Raw genomic sequence first — 15,745 nt, forward strand, 5'->3', positions numbered from 1 at the left:
TAGTGGTATAAGCGCCACTTTCGGCGGTGGAGGTCGGGTGTTCGCACCCGGATCACGGCAACAATTTTTCTATGAAAAGAAGTTTGAAAAGGTAAGTGAAACAACACCTGAACAAAAATAAGATATTGAGAAAACACATAAAAGAATTAAACGTAAAGCAGAGCATAAAACTGAGAGAAATAAGAAAATAATGCGGCAAAAATGTAAAAGTACGTAAAAGCCCCAAATTGTGAACGTACTTTTTGTTTTGAGAGAAAAAAAGATTAACGTAAAGGTGAAATATAACTTCAAACTTTAGTTGACTTATACGCCCGGTATGTTTTGATGAAATCTGATGAAAAATTAGAGAATTAAATTGAAAAAAGTAGAACAAAATGCTTTCTCGAGCTAAGTCGCCGACTTTTGAACTAAATGTATTTGCATTTTAGATGAATTATTGCAATTATATAGTTAGTAATTGTGATTTATTTAAAAAAATTGTGTTAAAATATCTGCAAAAGACGGTCAGTACCTAGGGCCTCGTGGCCTAGTGGTATAAGCGCCACTTTCGGCGGTGGAGGTCGGGTGTTCGCACCCGGATCACGGCAACAATTTTTCTATGAAAAGAAGTTTGAAAAGGTAAGTGAAACAACACCTGAACAAAAATAAGAGATTGAGGAAAACACATAAAAGAATAAACGTAAAGCAGAGCATAAAACTGAGAGAAATAATAAAATAATGCGGCAAAAATGTAAAAGTACGTAAAAGCCCCAAATTGTGAACGTACTTTTTGTTTTGAGAGAAAAAAAGACGAACGTAAAGGCGAAATATAACTTCAAACTTTAGTTGACTAATACGCCCGGTATGTTTTGATGGAATCTGATGAAAAATTAGAGAATTAAATTGAAAAAAGTAGAACAAAATGCTTTCTCGAGCTAAGTCGCCGACTTTTGAACTAAATGTATTTGCATTTTAGATGAATTATTGCAATTATATAGTTAGTAATTGTGATTTATTTAAATAGTTTGTGTTAAAATATCTGCAAAAGACGGTCAGTACCTAGGGCCTCGTGGCCTAGTGGTATAAGCGCCACTTTCGGCGGTGGAGGTCGGGTGTTCGCACCCGGATCACGGCAACAATTTTTCTATGAAAAGAAGTTTGAAAAGGTAAGTGAAACAACACCTAAACAAAAAGAAGATATTGAGAGAACACATAGACGAATAAACGTAAAGCAGAGCATAAAACTGAGAGAAATAAGAAAATAATGCGGCAAAAATGTAAAAGTACGTAAAAGCCCCAAATTGTGAACGTACTTTTTGTTTTGAGAGAAAAAAAGACGAACGTAAAGGCGAAATATAACTTCAAACTTTAGTTGACTAATACACCCGGTATGTTTTGATGGAATCTGATGAAAAATTAGAGAATTAAATTGAAAAAAGTAGAACAAAATGCTTTCTCGAGCTAAGTCGCCGACTTTTGAACTAAATGTATTTGCATTTTAGATGAATTATTGCAATTATATAGTTAGTAATTGTGATTTATTTAAAAAGTTTGTGTTAAAATATCTGCAAAAGACGGTCAGTACCTAGGGCCTCGTGGCCTAGTGGTATAAGCGCCACTTTCGGCGGTGGAGGTCGGGTGTTCGCACCCGGATCACGGCAACAATTTTTCTATGAAAAGAAGTTTGAAAAGGTAAGTGAAACAACACCTAAACAAAAATAAGATATTGAGAGAACACATAGACGAATAAACGTAAAGCAGAGCATAAAACTGAGAGAAATAAGAAAATAATGCGGCAAAAATGTAAAAGTACGTAGAAGCCCCAAATTGTGAACGTACTTTTTGTTTTGAGAGAAAAAAAGACGAACGTAAAGGCGAAATATAACTTCAAACTTTAGTTGACTTATACGCCCGGTATGTTTTGATGGAATCTGATGAAAAATTAGAGAATTAAATTGAAAAAAGTAGAACAAAATGCTTTCTCGAGCTAAGTCGCCGACTTTTGAACTAAATGTATTTGCATTTTAGATGAATTATTGCAATTATATAGTTAGTAATTGTGATTTATTTAAAAAGTTTGTGTTAAAATATCTGCAAAAGACGGTCAGTACCTAGGGCCTCGTGGCCTAGTGGTATAAGCGCCACTTACGACGGTGGAGGTCGGGGGTTCGAACCCCGGATCACGGCAACAATTTTTCTATAAAAAGAAGTTTGAAAAGGTAAGTGAAACAACACCTAAACAAAAATAAGATATTGAGAAAACACATAAAAGAATAAACGTAAAGCAGAGCATAAAACTGAGAGAAATAAGAAAATAATGCGGTAAAAATGTAAAAGTACGTAATAGCCCCAAATTGTAAACGTACTTTTTGTTTTGAGAGAAAAAGAGACGAACGTAAAGGTGAAATATAACTTCAAACTTTAGTTGACATATACGCCCAGTATGTTTTGATGGAATCTGATGAAAAATTGGAGAATTAAATTGAAAATAGTGGAACAAAATGCTTTCTCGAGCTAAGTCGCCGACTTTTGAACTAAATGTATTTGCATTTTAGATGAATTATTGCAATTATATAGTTAGTAATTGTGATTTATTTAAAAAGTTTGTGTTAAAATATCTGCAAAAGACGGTCAGTACCTAGGGCCTCGTGGCCTAGTGGTATAAGCGCCACTTTCGGCGGTGGAGGTCGGGTGTTCGCACCCGGATCACGGCAACAATTTTTCTATGAAAAGAAGTTTGAAAAGGTAAGTGAAACAACACCTGAACAAAAATAAGAGATTGAGGAAAACACATAAAAGAATAAACGTAAAGCAGAGCATAAAACTGAGAGAAATAATAAAATAATGCGGCAAAAATGTAAAAGTACGTAAAAGCCCCAAATTGTGAACGTACTTTTTGTTTTGAGAGAAAAAAAGACGAACGTAAAGGCGAAATATAACTTCAAACTTTAGTTGACTAATACGCCCGGTATGTTTTGATGGAATCTGATGAAAAATTAGAGAATTAAATTGAAAAAAGTAGAACAAAATGCTTTCTCGAGCTAAGTCGCCGACTTTTGAACTAAATGTATTTGCATTTTAGATGAATTATTGCAATTATATAGTTAGTAATTGTGATTTATTTAAATAGTTTGTGTTAAAATATCTGCAAAAGACGGTCAGTACCTAGGGCCTCGTGGCCTAGTGGTATAAGCGCCACTTTCGGCGGTGGAGGTCGGGTGTTCGCACCCGGATCACGGCAACGATTTTTCTATGAAAAGAAGTTTGAAAAGGTAAGTGAAACAACACCTAAACAAAAATAAGATATTGAGAGAACACATAGACGAATAAACGTAAAGCAGAGCATAAAACTGAGAGAAATAAGAAAATAATGCGGCAAAAATGTAAAAGTACGTAAAAGCCCCAAATTGTAAACGTACTTTTTGTTTTGAGAGAAAAAAAGACGAACGTAAATGCGAAATATAACTTCAAACTTTAGTTGACATATACGCCCAGTATGTTTTGATGGAATCTGATGAAAAATTAGAGAATTAAATTGAAAAAAGTGGAACAAAATGCTTTCTCGGACTAATCGCCGACTTTTGAACTAAATGTATTTGCATTTTAGATGAATTATTGCAATTATATAGTTAGTAATTGTGATTTATTTAAAAAGTTTGTGTTAAAATATCTGCAAAAGACGGTCAGTACCTAGGGCCTCGTGGCCTAGTGGTATAAGCGCCACTTTCGGCGGTGGAGGTCGGGTGTTCGCACCCGGATCACGGCAACAATTTTTCTATGAAAAGAAGTTTGAAAAGGTAAGTGAAACAACACCTGAACAAAAATAAGAGATTGAGAAAACACATAAAAGAATAAACGTAAAGCAAAGCATAAAACTGAGAGAAATAAGAAAATAATGCGGCAAAAATGTAAAAGTACGTAAAAGCCCCAAATTGTGAACGTACTTTTTGTTTTGAGAGTAAAAGAGTCGAACGTAAAGGTGATATATAACTTCAAACTTTAGTTGACTTATACGCCCGGTATGTTTTGATGGAATCTGATGAAAAATTAGAGAATTAAATTGAAAAAAGTGGAACAAAATGCTTTCTCGAGCTAATTCGCCGACTTTTGAACTGAAAGTATTTGCGTTTTATGTGAATTATTGCAATTATATAGTTTGTAATGTTGGTTTATTTAAAAAGTTTGTGTTAATATATCTGCAAAAGACGGTCAGTACCTAGGGCCTCGTGGCCTAGTGGTATAAGCGCCACTTTCGGCGGTGGAGGTCGGGTGTTCGCACCCAGATCACGGCAACAATTTTTCTATAAAAAGAAGTTTGAAAAGGTAAGTGAAACAACACCTGAACAAAAATAAGAGATTGAGAAAACACATAAAAGAATAAACGTAAAGCAGAGCATAAAACTGAGAGAAATAAGAAAATAATGCGGCAAAAATGTAAAAGTACGTAAAAGCCCCAAATTGTGAACGTACTTTTTGTTTTGAGAGAAAAAAAGCCGAACGTAAAGGCGAAATATAACTTCAAACTTTAATTGACTTATACGCCCGGTATGTTTTGATGGAATCTGATGAAAAATTAGAGAATTAAATTGAAAAAAGTGGAACAAAATGCTTTCTCGAGCTAATTCGCCGACTTTTGAACTAAATGTATTTGCATTTTAGATGAATTATTGCAATTATATAGTTAGTAATTGTGATTTATTTAAAAAGTTTGTGTTAATATATCTGCAAAAGACGGTCAGTACCTAGGGCCTCGTGGCCTAGTGGTATAAGCGCCACTTTTGGCGGTGGAGGTCGGGTGTTCGCACCCGGATCACGGCAACAATTTTTCTATGAAAAGAAGTTTGAAAAGGTAAGTGAAACAACACCTGAACATAAATAAGAGATTGAGACAACACATAAAAGAATAAACGTAAAGCAGAGCATAAAACTGAGAGAAATAAGAAAATAATGCGGCAAAAATGTAAAAGTACGTAAAAGCCCCAAATTGTAAACGTACTTTTTGTTTTGAGAGTAAAAGAGTCGAACGTAAAGGTGATATATAACTTCAAACTTTAGTTGACTTATACGCCCGGTATGTTTTGATGGAATCTGATGAAAAATTAGAGAATTAAATTGAAAAAAGTGGAACAAAATGCTTTCTCGAGCTAATTCGCCGACTTATGAACTAAATGTTCACGGCATCATGGCAACAATTTTTCTATGAAAATAAGTATAGAAATGGTAAGTGAAACAACACGTAAACAAAAATAAGAGATTGAGAGAACACATAGACGTATAAGCGTAAAGCGGAGCATAAAACTGACAGAAAGAAAAAAATAATGCGGCAAAAGTTAAAAGTACGTAAAGGCACTTATTGCGCAAAATTTCTTAAAATGTAAGCCAGTAAATTGGAGTTATGTCAAAAATAATATTATTTTTGTAAATTCTAAGGATGTAAACACGTTTTTAGACCAAAAATCAAGTTTTTTTCCTGTTTTTATTAAACTAGAATTAAAAAAATCATCAAATTTAATAGAAAAATCGACCAAAAATTTAGCGTTTATCCAGCAAAAACACGATTATTGTACAAATAACGTAAATCGTATTCACTTCGTGTTGCTTAATTTTCTTCGCAGCGGTATATGAATTTATCTATTGCTTTGACGTTTCTTTATTTATTATGTAGCTATTCATTGCTTAAGTTAGAATTGTTAACCACACCTTTACCAGCGTAACAAATTTAGAAAAAACATTTACTACTGATTGACACAGATGGAGAGTGCTTAAAAAAAAGTCTTTTTTAACCAACAGTTTCAAAATCTCACGCCTTTAGTTGGGTAGAAAAACCAAAAAGTAATTCGAAAGAATTTATTTAATATTTTTTTTACATTTTGTGGATGCTCGTATAAATACTATTGTAACTACAAATAAAAATTTGTGATCGCGCTTCGATTACGGTAAACATTCTTTGGGCATTTCCATTTGAATGGTCTTGGACACTTGTTGCAAGCTGAAGTCGGGACTGGCCCCCTTCTGGATCTCGTTCTTCCACAAATTGGTGCTGCTTGTGGACCTTGAGCAATAGACTTGGACGTTCTTGTAGATTGTTCCGCGCTGTTGGCACCGGCTCTTGCACACAGGCAGTGGACGGATGGTGAAACAGATCTCTCCGTTCTCCTCTACGTAACGAGTCTGCAATTTGCTGCATGAGCCCCTGCCTCTCCTCTCAGCATCAATAACACGTCCAGCGTCCTGATTGGAAATATAGTTAGCGTAGTAGACCTTCTTGAAGTAGCATTGTTTCTCATCATCGCTGCGGCGCATTTTGGAGCCACGCTGCATCAGCTGTTGGCCGATGGTGTAGCTTTCGATGAATTTTTCCGGAGCGTGGATGATGCAGTTGTCAGGGCCCAAAAAGTCGGTTTCTTGTTCACCGGTAAACGTGCCGCAGAGACCACGGGAGGCATCCCTGAATTTGCTGTTAGTGGCCGTGAGTTTGAGGGTTTGGCCGTTGAAGATCGCGTAGAAAGCGTCACGGATTTCCAGTTTGACTTCCTGGTTGGGCAAGCCGTAGATCTGGATGGCACCGTCGTAAGCGTCCGACGCGTGTTCAGTGTCGTACTTGACTTCCTGTTCGTCGATCAGGACTTTGGGGCCTTTGCTGGACGGCTTCATGGCGATTTTGACGACCTTGCCGTTGGTGCAGGGCATTTGCAAGACGATTTGGATTTCCTTCTGCGAGTGGCTTTGTTCGGAAGCCCGCGCGTAGACAATGTAGGACTCAACGAGTTCGTTTAGTTGTTCTTGGACCGATTCGTACGGCTTGTTTTGACTGGACGATGGCCGACGTGGGACGTAGTGCAGAAGCACGGTCCAGCCGTTGGAGAAGCTCGAGGGGTAGGTTTTGTTGTCCCAGGTGCTGGTTTGGGTCTTGTCAACGACGCAAATTGCTAGAGAAAACAATTAGTAAAAACTGGCGAAAGGTGCGGCTACTCACGTCTGTAGGTGTCGTATTTGAGTGCCTGTCCTTGGAGACGGGCCCTGGCGTGGAACACGGGTTGAGAGACGAACAGGTCTCTGTACCACTTGTTCACTTGGACGTTCTTCACTTGCACATTGCCGTATTCGCTGTTGATTGAGAAGTTAACAGCGTGCAAGTCTGGACTGAACTGTCCTTGGATGTCGAGGTGGTTGTCAGACGATGGTTCAACAATATTTTCCTCAACCCTCGGGTACAAGAAGTGGCGCAAGACGCTGTACGTCTTGTAAGTGGCATTGATGACACGAGGGTCCATGTCACTGTACTTCATTTTAATCGAGAAGGTGTCCAGAAGGTTGGCCCTGATGCCCATCTTGGCACAAATCGGCAGTTGGGTGTTGCCCTCCTGCATTTGGTGTTTGCACTCTTTGTACTCCTCTTGTTGCTTCAAATACTCCTTACGTTGTTCACTCTTGCTCAATTCGATGTGGGCATCCACTCGGGAAAGGCGTTGCTCCTTACGGAGTAATCCTTGGATGTAGGCTGTGCTTGTGGGGTCGAACTCCATGGCATAATCCAGGTTAAGGCCATTGGTGTTGCGAACGTGAGACACTCCTTGGACGTAGGCCAGAACTTGCGGATTTTGTTTCTCGACTTTGCGAGCGTACCCCATAAAACGACTTTGGGGGTCAACATTGCTCTTAGCAACGCCGAAAGTGGCGGAGTATTTGACTTTGTATTGCCCTTGGAAGTCTGCAGTTGCGTCAGCAACGAAGACGTGAGGGTTGTTGATATATTTGCCAAGTTTGTCCACAAACTCTTGCTGCCTCTTTTCGGGACTGTCGGCGAAAGCCGGAATGTCGGTAATCTGATCGTTGGCGTTCTTTTCCTGGGCTTGAGTCGACTGGTACTTGTATTTGTAGCCCAAGTGGAGGTTGACTTGTTGAGCGGTCGACTTGCCGGAGTCAATTCCCACGTCGATGTGGACGTACTGGATGGTATCATCGATCCAGGGGTCCAAAACGGCGGAGACCAAATCGTGATGGTGCAGCCTTTCGTACATGAAAGCGGGGTCGATCCTGTGGTCACTGGTGATCTGCAAATATACTGCGACTCCTGTGGACTTGTCTCCCACCACGGTGTTGATTCTGTGAGGGCGCTGCGAGTGAATGATCTTCAAGTCGGGCTTGGGGGTGTAAATGTCGCCCTGGGAAGTGTACGGCCAGCTGCTGTAATGCGCCAATCTCACGCTTTCCTGGCTGCCGGGGTTTTGCAATTCCATCTTGAGTTGTTTCTTCTGGACGTCCAATTCCATCTTTCCGTTCAGTGGGACAACAAGTTGGAAGTTCTTGTTGTATCCAGCGCTGTAGCGTTGGTGGTCGAAAGGAGTGAAAATGCAAAACTGGGTCTGAACCCTGCCGGAAATAACAGCGTGGATGTCAAAGTCAACGTTGACGTTGTCAGGCTTCTTTAGGCTGTCTCCGGATGAGATGTGGGGGTTGGTTTCAACTTTAACATTTCCCTCAACTCGGATCAGGGCCGGGCGGTCGTAAGTGTAAATGAAGGGCAACCCTAAGACAGTTGGGAGGGCGAGCGATGATTCCTGCGCAATCATCATTTTGCTGTAAGCGTAATGTTTGTTCTGTCTGAATTCGTCTTCCCATTTGCGAACCACTGCAAATACACAATTTTAAAAACGCCAAGTTTGTTAGGACCATACTAACATTCAGGTAAATTCTCCATGGTGTGATTATCGAAGGAGAAGATGGTTTGCAAGGCCCCCATTTGCAAGTACAAGCTGCCTTCAAGTTGTTCCCTTTGTTCGTTCTGGAGGTGCAAAAGCTTGGCGATGTTTTCGCTGGACCAGGGGTAGTTCACAGATTGTTCGTGCTGTTTTTCCTGTTGCTGTCTCTTGTACTCCTCGGTTTGTTGTTGGAAAACACTGACTAGGTCTTCAATGCTTGAGACCATAGCGTGTGCGTTGATAACTTGCTGGTAGACACCACCAAATTGTTTTTCCAGTAGGTATTTCATTCCGCGAGGAACGGCGTGGTCTTCACCACCCAGCATTTGCAAGTTTTGTTCGAAGAGGGAGTGGGACTCCTTGGTAATGTAGTTGCGCAAGTACCCTTGGGAGTACTGAACACCGTATTGTTTGCTGGTGAGGAGAGGTTTGGCCGAATGGGCAGCTTGGCGGCTGTGACATTGATTGTTATTACTGACCACGAAAAATAATTACTTACAATCTGTAATGTTCTGGGGCTTCCAAATCGGCAGCAAACTCAATTGAGGACTTGACAGCGGCGTTGACGTAGTCACTGGTATCAACATTGGTGTACGAAGCCATCCTTTGGAGCATCGCCGAGGTTGGTTTCGTACGCATCAATTGGTACACGGCGGCAACACGAACTTGTTCGTACTCGCTTGGGTTTTGGTAAATTTTGAACAAGACGGACCGGGCCACCCTGGGGTTGGCTTCCACGAGCCGATCCAACGCCACGACCATCAAAACGCGTTGGAAATGCGACGCCTTCTTCTGCCCCTCCAAGTAGGGTTCAAAAGCCTCCAGGATCTGTTGGTGCCCAACATTGCCAAGAGCCCGGATGTAGATGTGTATTTTCTGGGTGTCAGCGCTGTTGATCGCCTCGTTGAGTTTCCTGGTCAAGTGCGGGATGACGTTCTTCTTGACGTATTCCTGGCCGCGGGTGGTCCGGAACGAGCCGAAACTGTAAACCGGGTACTTGGCGTGGGAGTCTCCCCTGTTGGCGTACACCTGGCGCACCAGGTTGGTGTACGACAAAAGGGCGGATTCGTTCAGGTGCTGCTGGGACATGATTTTCTCGTCTTGAATCATGTCGTTGAAGAACTTGATGTACTCCTCGGTCGGTTGACGCGCGGCGTTGGCGGCGACCGCGATGACCTGGGCGGCTTCCCTGCCGTCGATCTTCCCGCTCAGGATCCATTCTTTGATGTTGTAGAGCGCGGGGCCGGTGCCGGCTTGGGCGACGGCGTCGCGGAAAGCGACCCATGAGGGCGACTTCAGCCCTTGGGCCTTTCCGCTGTACAGCTGACTGGCGACTTGCTGGATTTCGCTCTGGGTCATGGTGCGGACCAGGCTGGCGAGGGTGACGAATTTGCCGACAGTGTGCTGGCGGAGGATCTCCTTCTCATGGGGGAACTCCTGGCCGATTTCTTCGGCGAGTTTCCGCACGGTTTCGATGATGTTTTTCTGTTTCTTGAAAGCCTGGCCGTCGAAGCCGACGGTGAAGGGCAACAGAGGGGAGGCTGGGGCTTCGTTAAAGTGGGGTTTGTCTTGGTGCCAGTCCTCCTCTTCGATACTGTCGGGTTGGTAGTTGTCAAGGGAGAAGGAGGTGTATTGGAGGTTTGGTCTCGTGATGGCACGTTTGGTTCGTCCGTAGTATTGGTTGGTGTCGTATTGGGACTCAGAACTTCCGGGGGCGACTCCATGGTCGTACTGTTTCGCTGGGCGGGGGCTGTTGTCAGTGCTGTAAGGGCTGTCGTAGGCGTAAACGACACCGACGTCGACAGGGCTCGTGACATCGTATTCGTTTTCACTGACTGGCTGTGCAACTTGCAAGAGAGTCACGTTGAGTTTGCTGTTGACTGAGCCCTTCTTCTGATCGGCCAGAGTTGGGCGAATGACAATTTGTTCCACGGTGACTGAACTTTGAACGGTGTATTTGTCCAAAGTGCCGGTGATCACAGCCTGGCTGACGGAAGTCCTTGAGAGGAATTTCCCAACTTTGTTCCCCGGTTGGTAACCGTAGATGCCATCAAGCCCAGCGTGGTAAGAGGGCGATTGTTCAGAGTGGGTGAAGTTCTTGTTCTTGACAATTTCAATAACATCGCCATCTTCAATCAAGTGTTTGTGGGGCACAACCCACGGTTTGGACTGAAGGACGTACTCAGGATAGGGATGGATTTCGTACAAAGTTTCACAAACTCCAGTAACGGTTTCTTCCATTGTTTTGAAAACAGCAGTGTTCGAGTCTTCCTGGGTGAGGATGTTGATGGAGCTGGGGATCAAGTTGGTGGCTTTGGTGTCAAGCTGGAGCTGACTGACGATACTCTTGATCATATTGGCCTCCCAGTTCTTGATCTGTTTGTCGACCATCACATTCCTGATCACTCCCTTGTATAAGCCAATCTGGAACGGCTTAGACGACAGGGGCAGCTGCTGGTAGCTGACTTGGGAGTCGGGGATTTCGGTCTCCCAGCCTTCGCTCAATTCCTCGTGAATTTTCGCATACTGGGCGTTCGAGATTTTGGCGCCGAGGTTTCCGTCAGATCGGGGTTGGATGTAGAGCTGAGCTTTGAAGATGATGCCACTGTATTCGTTACTGACTTGGTTGAGACCGGCCAGAGACCGACCCCGAACCTCGTACACGTAGTGGTAGTTGTTGTTCCATCCCGGATTTTCAGAAGCGAAGGCAAGGCCCACTGGGATAAACAAATGAAATGCAACTAATTTTAAATAATTGTGACTTACCCAAAAGGCACAGTAGTATTTGCGACCACATCTTGGACACAGACTAGGTCGAAGAAGTGTGCTGTCGTTGGGTCCATCCTGGCTATATATAAGGAAATTATTCGCAAATTCAGCAATTCTCAGGTCAAACAGCAGGAAATTTTCAATAATATGCATCAGCATCTGCGATAATCGTAATCAATCCGGCTTATTTCCGTGGCTCGGAAAGTTATCATTAATCAGTGGTCATTTCGGCAATTTTGGGCTCTGTTTATTAGTAAAATGTTCGTGACGCAAAAAAATCCACTTGATTTTCGTAACTCAAATCTAAATTGAAGTTCTAAATTTAATATTGACATTTGCCATTCAACGTTCCCACTTTCAGGTCATTTTTACGAGTAAAATAATTTAACTAAGGGCGTCTGTTTATCTTTAGTGGCGCGTCCTTCGCAATAATTAAATTAGTGGTACATGTTACATTTATTGGCATAATGCATACCTTCTTATCTAATAATATCCATGTCTCATAATCAGTTGATCACGCATTATGTATCTATATTGTAACAGCATTAGCGCGGTTTTTTATATTGACAAAACGTACCTAAATAATGCGAAGTGCGGGTATTTTGAGGCTCCGCATCTGTCATATATATTAGCGTCGCGACGCCTATCCCCCAGTATACCTTAAGATTTCCGCTCCTAGCGCACACAACCCGGAAAAGTGTGGTGTCAAACAAACTTAAACAAATTCGTACCAAAAATCGTAAACCAATGACATTTTTGAAATGTTCGCAATATGGCTATTGAATATTCGCCAAGTGGTTTGTGATTGAAGGGGCAATATCTTGATTAAATCCTTGAGGAACGTGCAGACGAATGAAACTCCAATTAAGTTCACTTCCCTTCGTGTAATAACAATGTGTGATGATATTATTGACAACGTAACGGACATAAACAACACAATATTTGATTGGAACGAATTAATACCGGCAGTTGTTGTTTATAGTGTAACATTTGTATTGGGGCTCGTTGGCAATTGCCTAATTATTTTCACGACTTTCCAGTACCGAGGGATGCAAAGTGTGACTAACGTTTTCCTTTCCAGTCTAGCATCGGCCGATTTGCTCCTCATCATCATCTGCATCCCTGTCAAGGTAGGATCAGGCACTTATTTGTGTCGAAATAAGAAAAACCAACGGAAGCATGAATGAAAGATAAAATTTATAATTAACTGCACTCTAATCGGACCAAAATGTACACAAAGCGATAAACGCAAAAATTAATTAAACATCAATTTGTGAACATAAACGAAAATTCTGTTACTATGCAAAGAGCAGTTAAGTATTGCGAGATCATTACGTGCACTTATGGTAGGTAAATATTAACGCATATGCTCTTTCTAATGCATATCAAATTAACGCTGTCAACAAAATAAAAGCACCCAAAAGGTACAAGAGCCCATTAAACATCCGTACAGTTTTCAATTAGTTTGCATCAGTTATTTCCGAACTGTTTAAGCAGTGCAATAAATCCCTCAAAGAACGCACGTTTACAGTTCAATAAAACATTCCACACTGTTTATGCACTTCTGTGCAATTAATTCCCAGGTTAACAGACTTGCAGTTGTTTTTCCCATTTTGTTGCAGAAATCAGCGACAACAATTCAATAAATCAGACGTTTTGTTGTTGTAATTGTACCCGGTGGGTGGGCGCACATTCTGCTAATCAGTAATTAGAGCTCTACTATTTTTATTTAGACAAAACTTATTAATTTTCTATAGATAAAGTATGAAAGAATCAATCAATCAGAATATTTAGTCTCTGCGAGAAACTTGAATAGCAAAAATTTGTAAACACCGTGCACTATTTTGATCTATCGCTTCCACGTTGTTGATAGAATTATACGCATACGATGATTTTGTTAAAACCAATAAACGAAGTGTTTGCGAATTTATGAATAAAAATCAAATATGCACTTAGCAAAAATAGTTTGAAAGCTTTCTAAAAATACCCCCAACTTCTCCACTGTTTAGATATGGGTTTAGTGTTTATCCAGGCAAATGACTCTTACTTCTTCATCTTTGAGCCACTCATGACAAGCTTTTAACATAATTTAAATCAAGCGATTTATTTGACAAAATGCCAATATCGTACACGGTGTTTTTTGCAGTTGGCTAAGCTTTTCTCGTACATCTGGATCATGGGATTTTTCATATGCAAGATGATCCACTATTTGCAAAATATATCCGCAATTTGTTCCGTGATGACTCTCACAGCGATTAGTATTGAACGGTAAGATTTTTTCAGAGCGCTGTCCAAAAGGTCAGTGATTAGCACATTGCTGAAAATTCAACTTTTAATCAAATTAGCCACTAATAATTTTATCAGTTCATTAATAACTTTCTTATCACTTCCTTCATAAAAATCCGATTTTTAGCTACTACGCGATCGTGTACCCCATGAAGGCCAAATACATCTGCACAATCAATCAAGCGAAACGCATAATTGGGGTCATCTGGATAATGTCTTTTGTTCTGGCAGTGCCAACGCTGTTTGCCCAGGTAACCAATCAGCGTCTCTCACTCAAAATTGAGACAAGTTTTAGAGCCACATGCGGGTCTCAAATAACAACGACCCCACGGAGTACTACATATGCGTGAAAGACTGGGATTCTACCGAAGTTTGGAGGTTTCACGAAATTTACATGCTTGTTGTAATACTGATTGTGCCGTTCGTTATTATGACTTTTTCATACACTACCATTTGTTGGGAAGTGTGGAAAGTAATGGAAAGACGGTCGGTTATGACCAGCAAACATGTGTAAGTTTAATGTAATCAAGTAGGTAATCTAAATAACTTCTGTTTATTCCACTTCCATACTAAAAATATTTGAGACGAACGGAAAGTTTTAGGGTTAATACCGTTTCTTAAGCGCGACATAAAATCAAAATTTAAAAAAATGTGACCAAACATTATGAATATTTTATTTTCATTAACTTATCCCGGATTTTTTTTTCATTAATTAATCAAGAAATACAGACATTTACTTATTGTAGGTAAGTATGTATCCATTAATCTCTACAAAACTTATCTATTGTTTACTTGCTTAATTAAGCAAATACTACGTAGATAATTGTTATAAAGCTTTTAATGCAATAATGAAATGAAGGAGAAATCAATCATAATTTTCTGTTAGCACAGCGTAATCGCTCCTAAGTGATAAGGATAAACAGTACAACCGTATTAATGAAACAATGAATAAAAATTGCTGACGTAAGCCTTACAATATTAATAGTGATTTGATAATATGGAGAAATATCTTTTTTAATGTTTTCCGCAGAAACGGTCTTAATTTTTTATTTATGGAAATTGTTTATAAAATAGGCTTTCGCGGAATCGGAGCAGCACCACCAACAGTGAAGACAAGTACCTGGAAAATTTTATATTAACGGAAAACAAGCATCCGCCGCCGCCCCCAGACCCGGGCCACGACGACAGCAACATGGTGAAGCAAGTGATTTACATGCTTGTTGCAGTCGTCGTGTTGTTTGCGATTTGTTGGACCCCCCTTTTAATCGACAATCTGCTAACAGCGTACGAGATCCACCCCAATATTCGGTGCGGTTTCCTTAAATACATGTCAATAGCGTTCCATTTACTAGCATATTTCAACAGGTAGTGTTAAAGGACGACTGTATAAACGAAACTTATTTTTTTGTTTAAGTTGTATTAATCCAATTATTTATGGCTTCATGTCCAAAAGCTTCAGAGAAAGTTTCAAGCTTGTACTGTGCTCGTGTTGTTCGTCCGACCTCCGAGGACATAGAGGGAGCAACTACAGTTTGAGGTACGTCTCAAGGACAGGGTCTCAGACAAGGACGACGTCCTACAGATGAAGGAATGGGAGAGGGAAATAACTTAGCCAACAGTATTCACTAACTTAACGTTTATTTTTACACATTGTATGAACCACAAATAAGTTTCAAAGCATTAATTTATTCACTACTGTGTATATATAAAATGAGTGCATTAATAAAGTGATAACTTTGACATAAATCTAATCGTTGGAAATAATCCCCTGAAAAGTTCACAATTTTTGCTTAAAATTTCTTTAAGTTCGGACCAATCACTCGATTAGAAACAAAAACAACGACTCGGAGCCAATCCAGAATGCGCGCGTTGTTCATTGATGGATCAAAACAGGTGAGGGAAATAAATGACCAATAATTAATAAAGTGCAACAAAGACAATGCGAAATAGTAGCCAATAAGAGAGGAGACTCGGAAACGTGTGAAATGACTTGTTTTAATAACTGGTTT

The 15,745-nt window shown here is 40.6% G+C and overlaps 2 protein-coding genes across 2 annotated transcripts; one reads left to right on the forward strand and one right to left on the reverse strand.

The window, feature by feature from the left end:
- Positions 1-5,812: 5,812 nt before the first annotated feature.
- Positions 5,813-11,573, reverse strand: LOC660042 (vitellogenin). The gene is made up of 5 exons (XM_966305.4): positions 11,448-11,573; positions 9,181-11,398; positions 8,662-9,134; positions 6,956-8,611; positions 5,813-6,908 (listed from the first exon to the last, which is right to left on the reverse strand). Exons 1-5 carry the CDS (start codon positions 11,476-11,478, stop codon positions 5,911-5,913), a joined length of 5,376 nt encoding a protein of 1,791 aa, XP_971398.2. The 5' UTR covers positions 11,479-11,573; the 3' UTR covers positions 5,813-5,910.
- Positions 11,574-11,949: 376 nt separating this feature from the next.
- On the forward strand, positions 11,950-15,491 carry LOC103313035 (QRFP-like peptide receptor). The gene is made up of 6 exons (XM_008195206.3): positions 11,950-12,580; positions 13,597-13,718; positions 13,864-13,987; positions 14,032-14,246; positions 14,811-15,101; positions 15,151-15,491. Exons 1-6 carry the CDS (start codon positions 12,344-12,346, stop codon positions 15,320-15,322), a joined length of 1,161 nt encoding a protein of 386 aa, XP_008193428.2. The 5' UTR covers positions 11,950-12,343; the 3' UTR covers positions 15,323-15,491.
- Positions 15,492-15,745: the final 254 nt, after the last annotated feature.

This window comes from Tribolium castaneum, chromosome 10 (genome assembly GCF_031307605.1).
Source record: "Tribolium castaneum strain GA2 chromosome 10, icTriCast1.1, whole genome shotgun sequence".
Lineage (NCBI taxonomy): Eukaryota > Metazoa > Arthropoda > Insecta > Coleoptera > Tenebrionidae > Tribolium > Tribolium castaneum.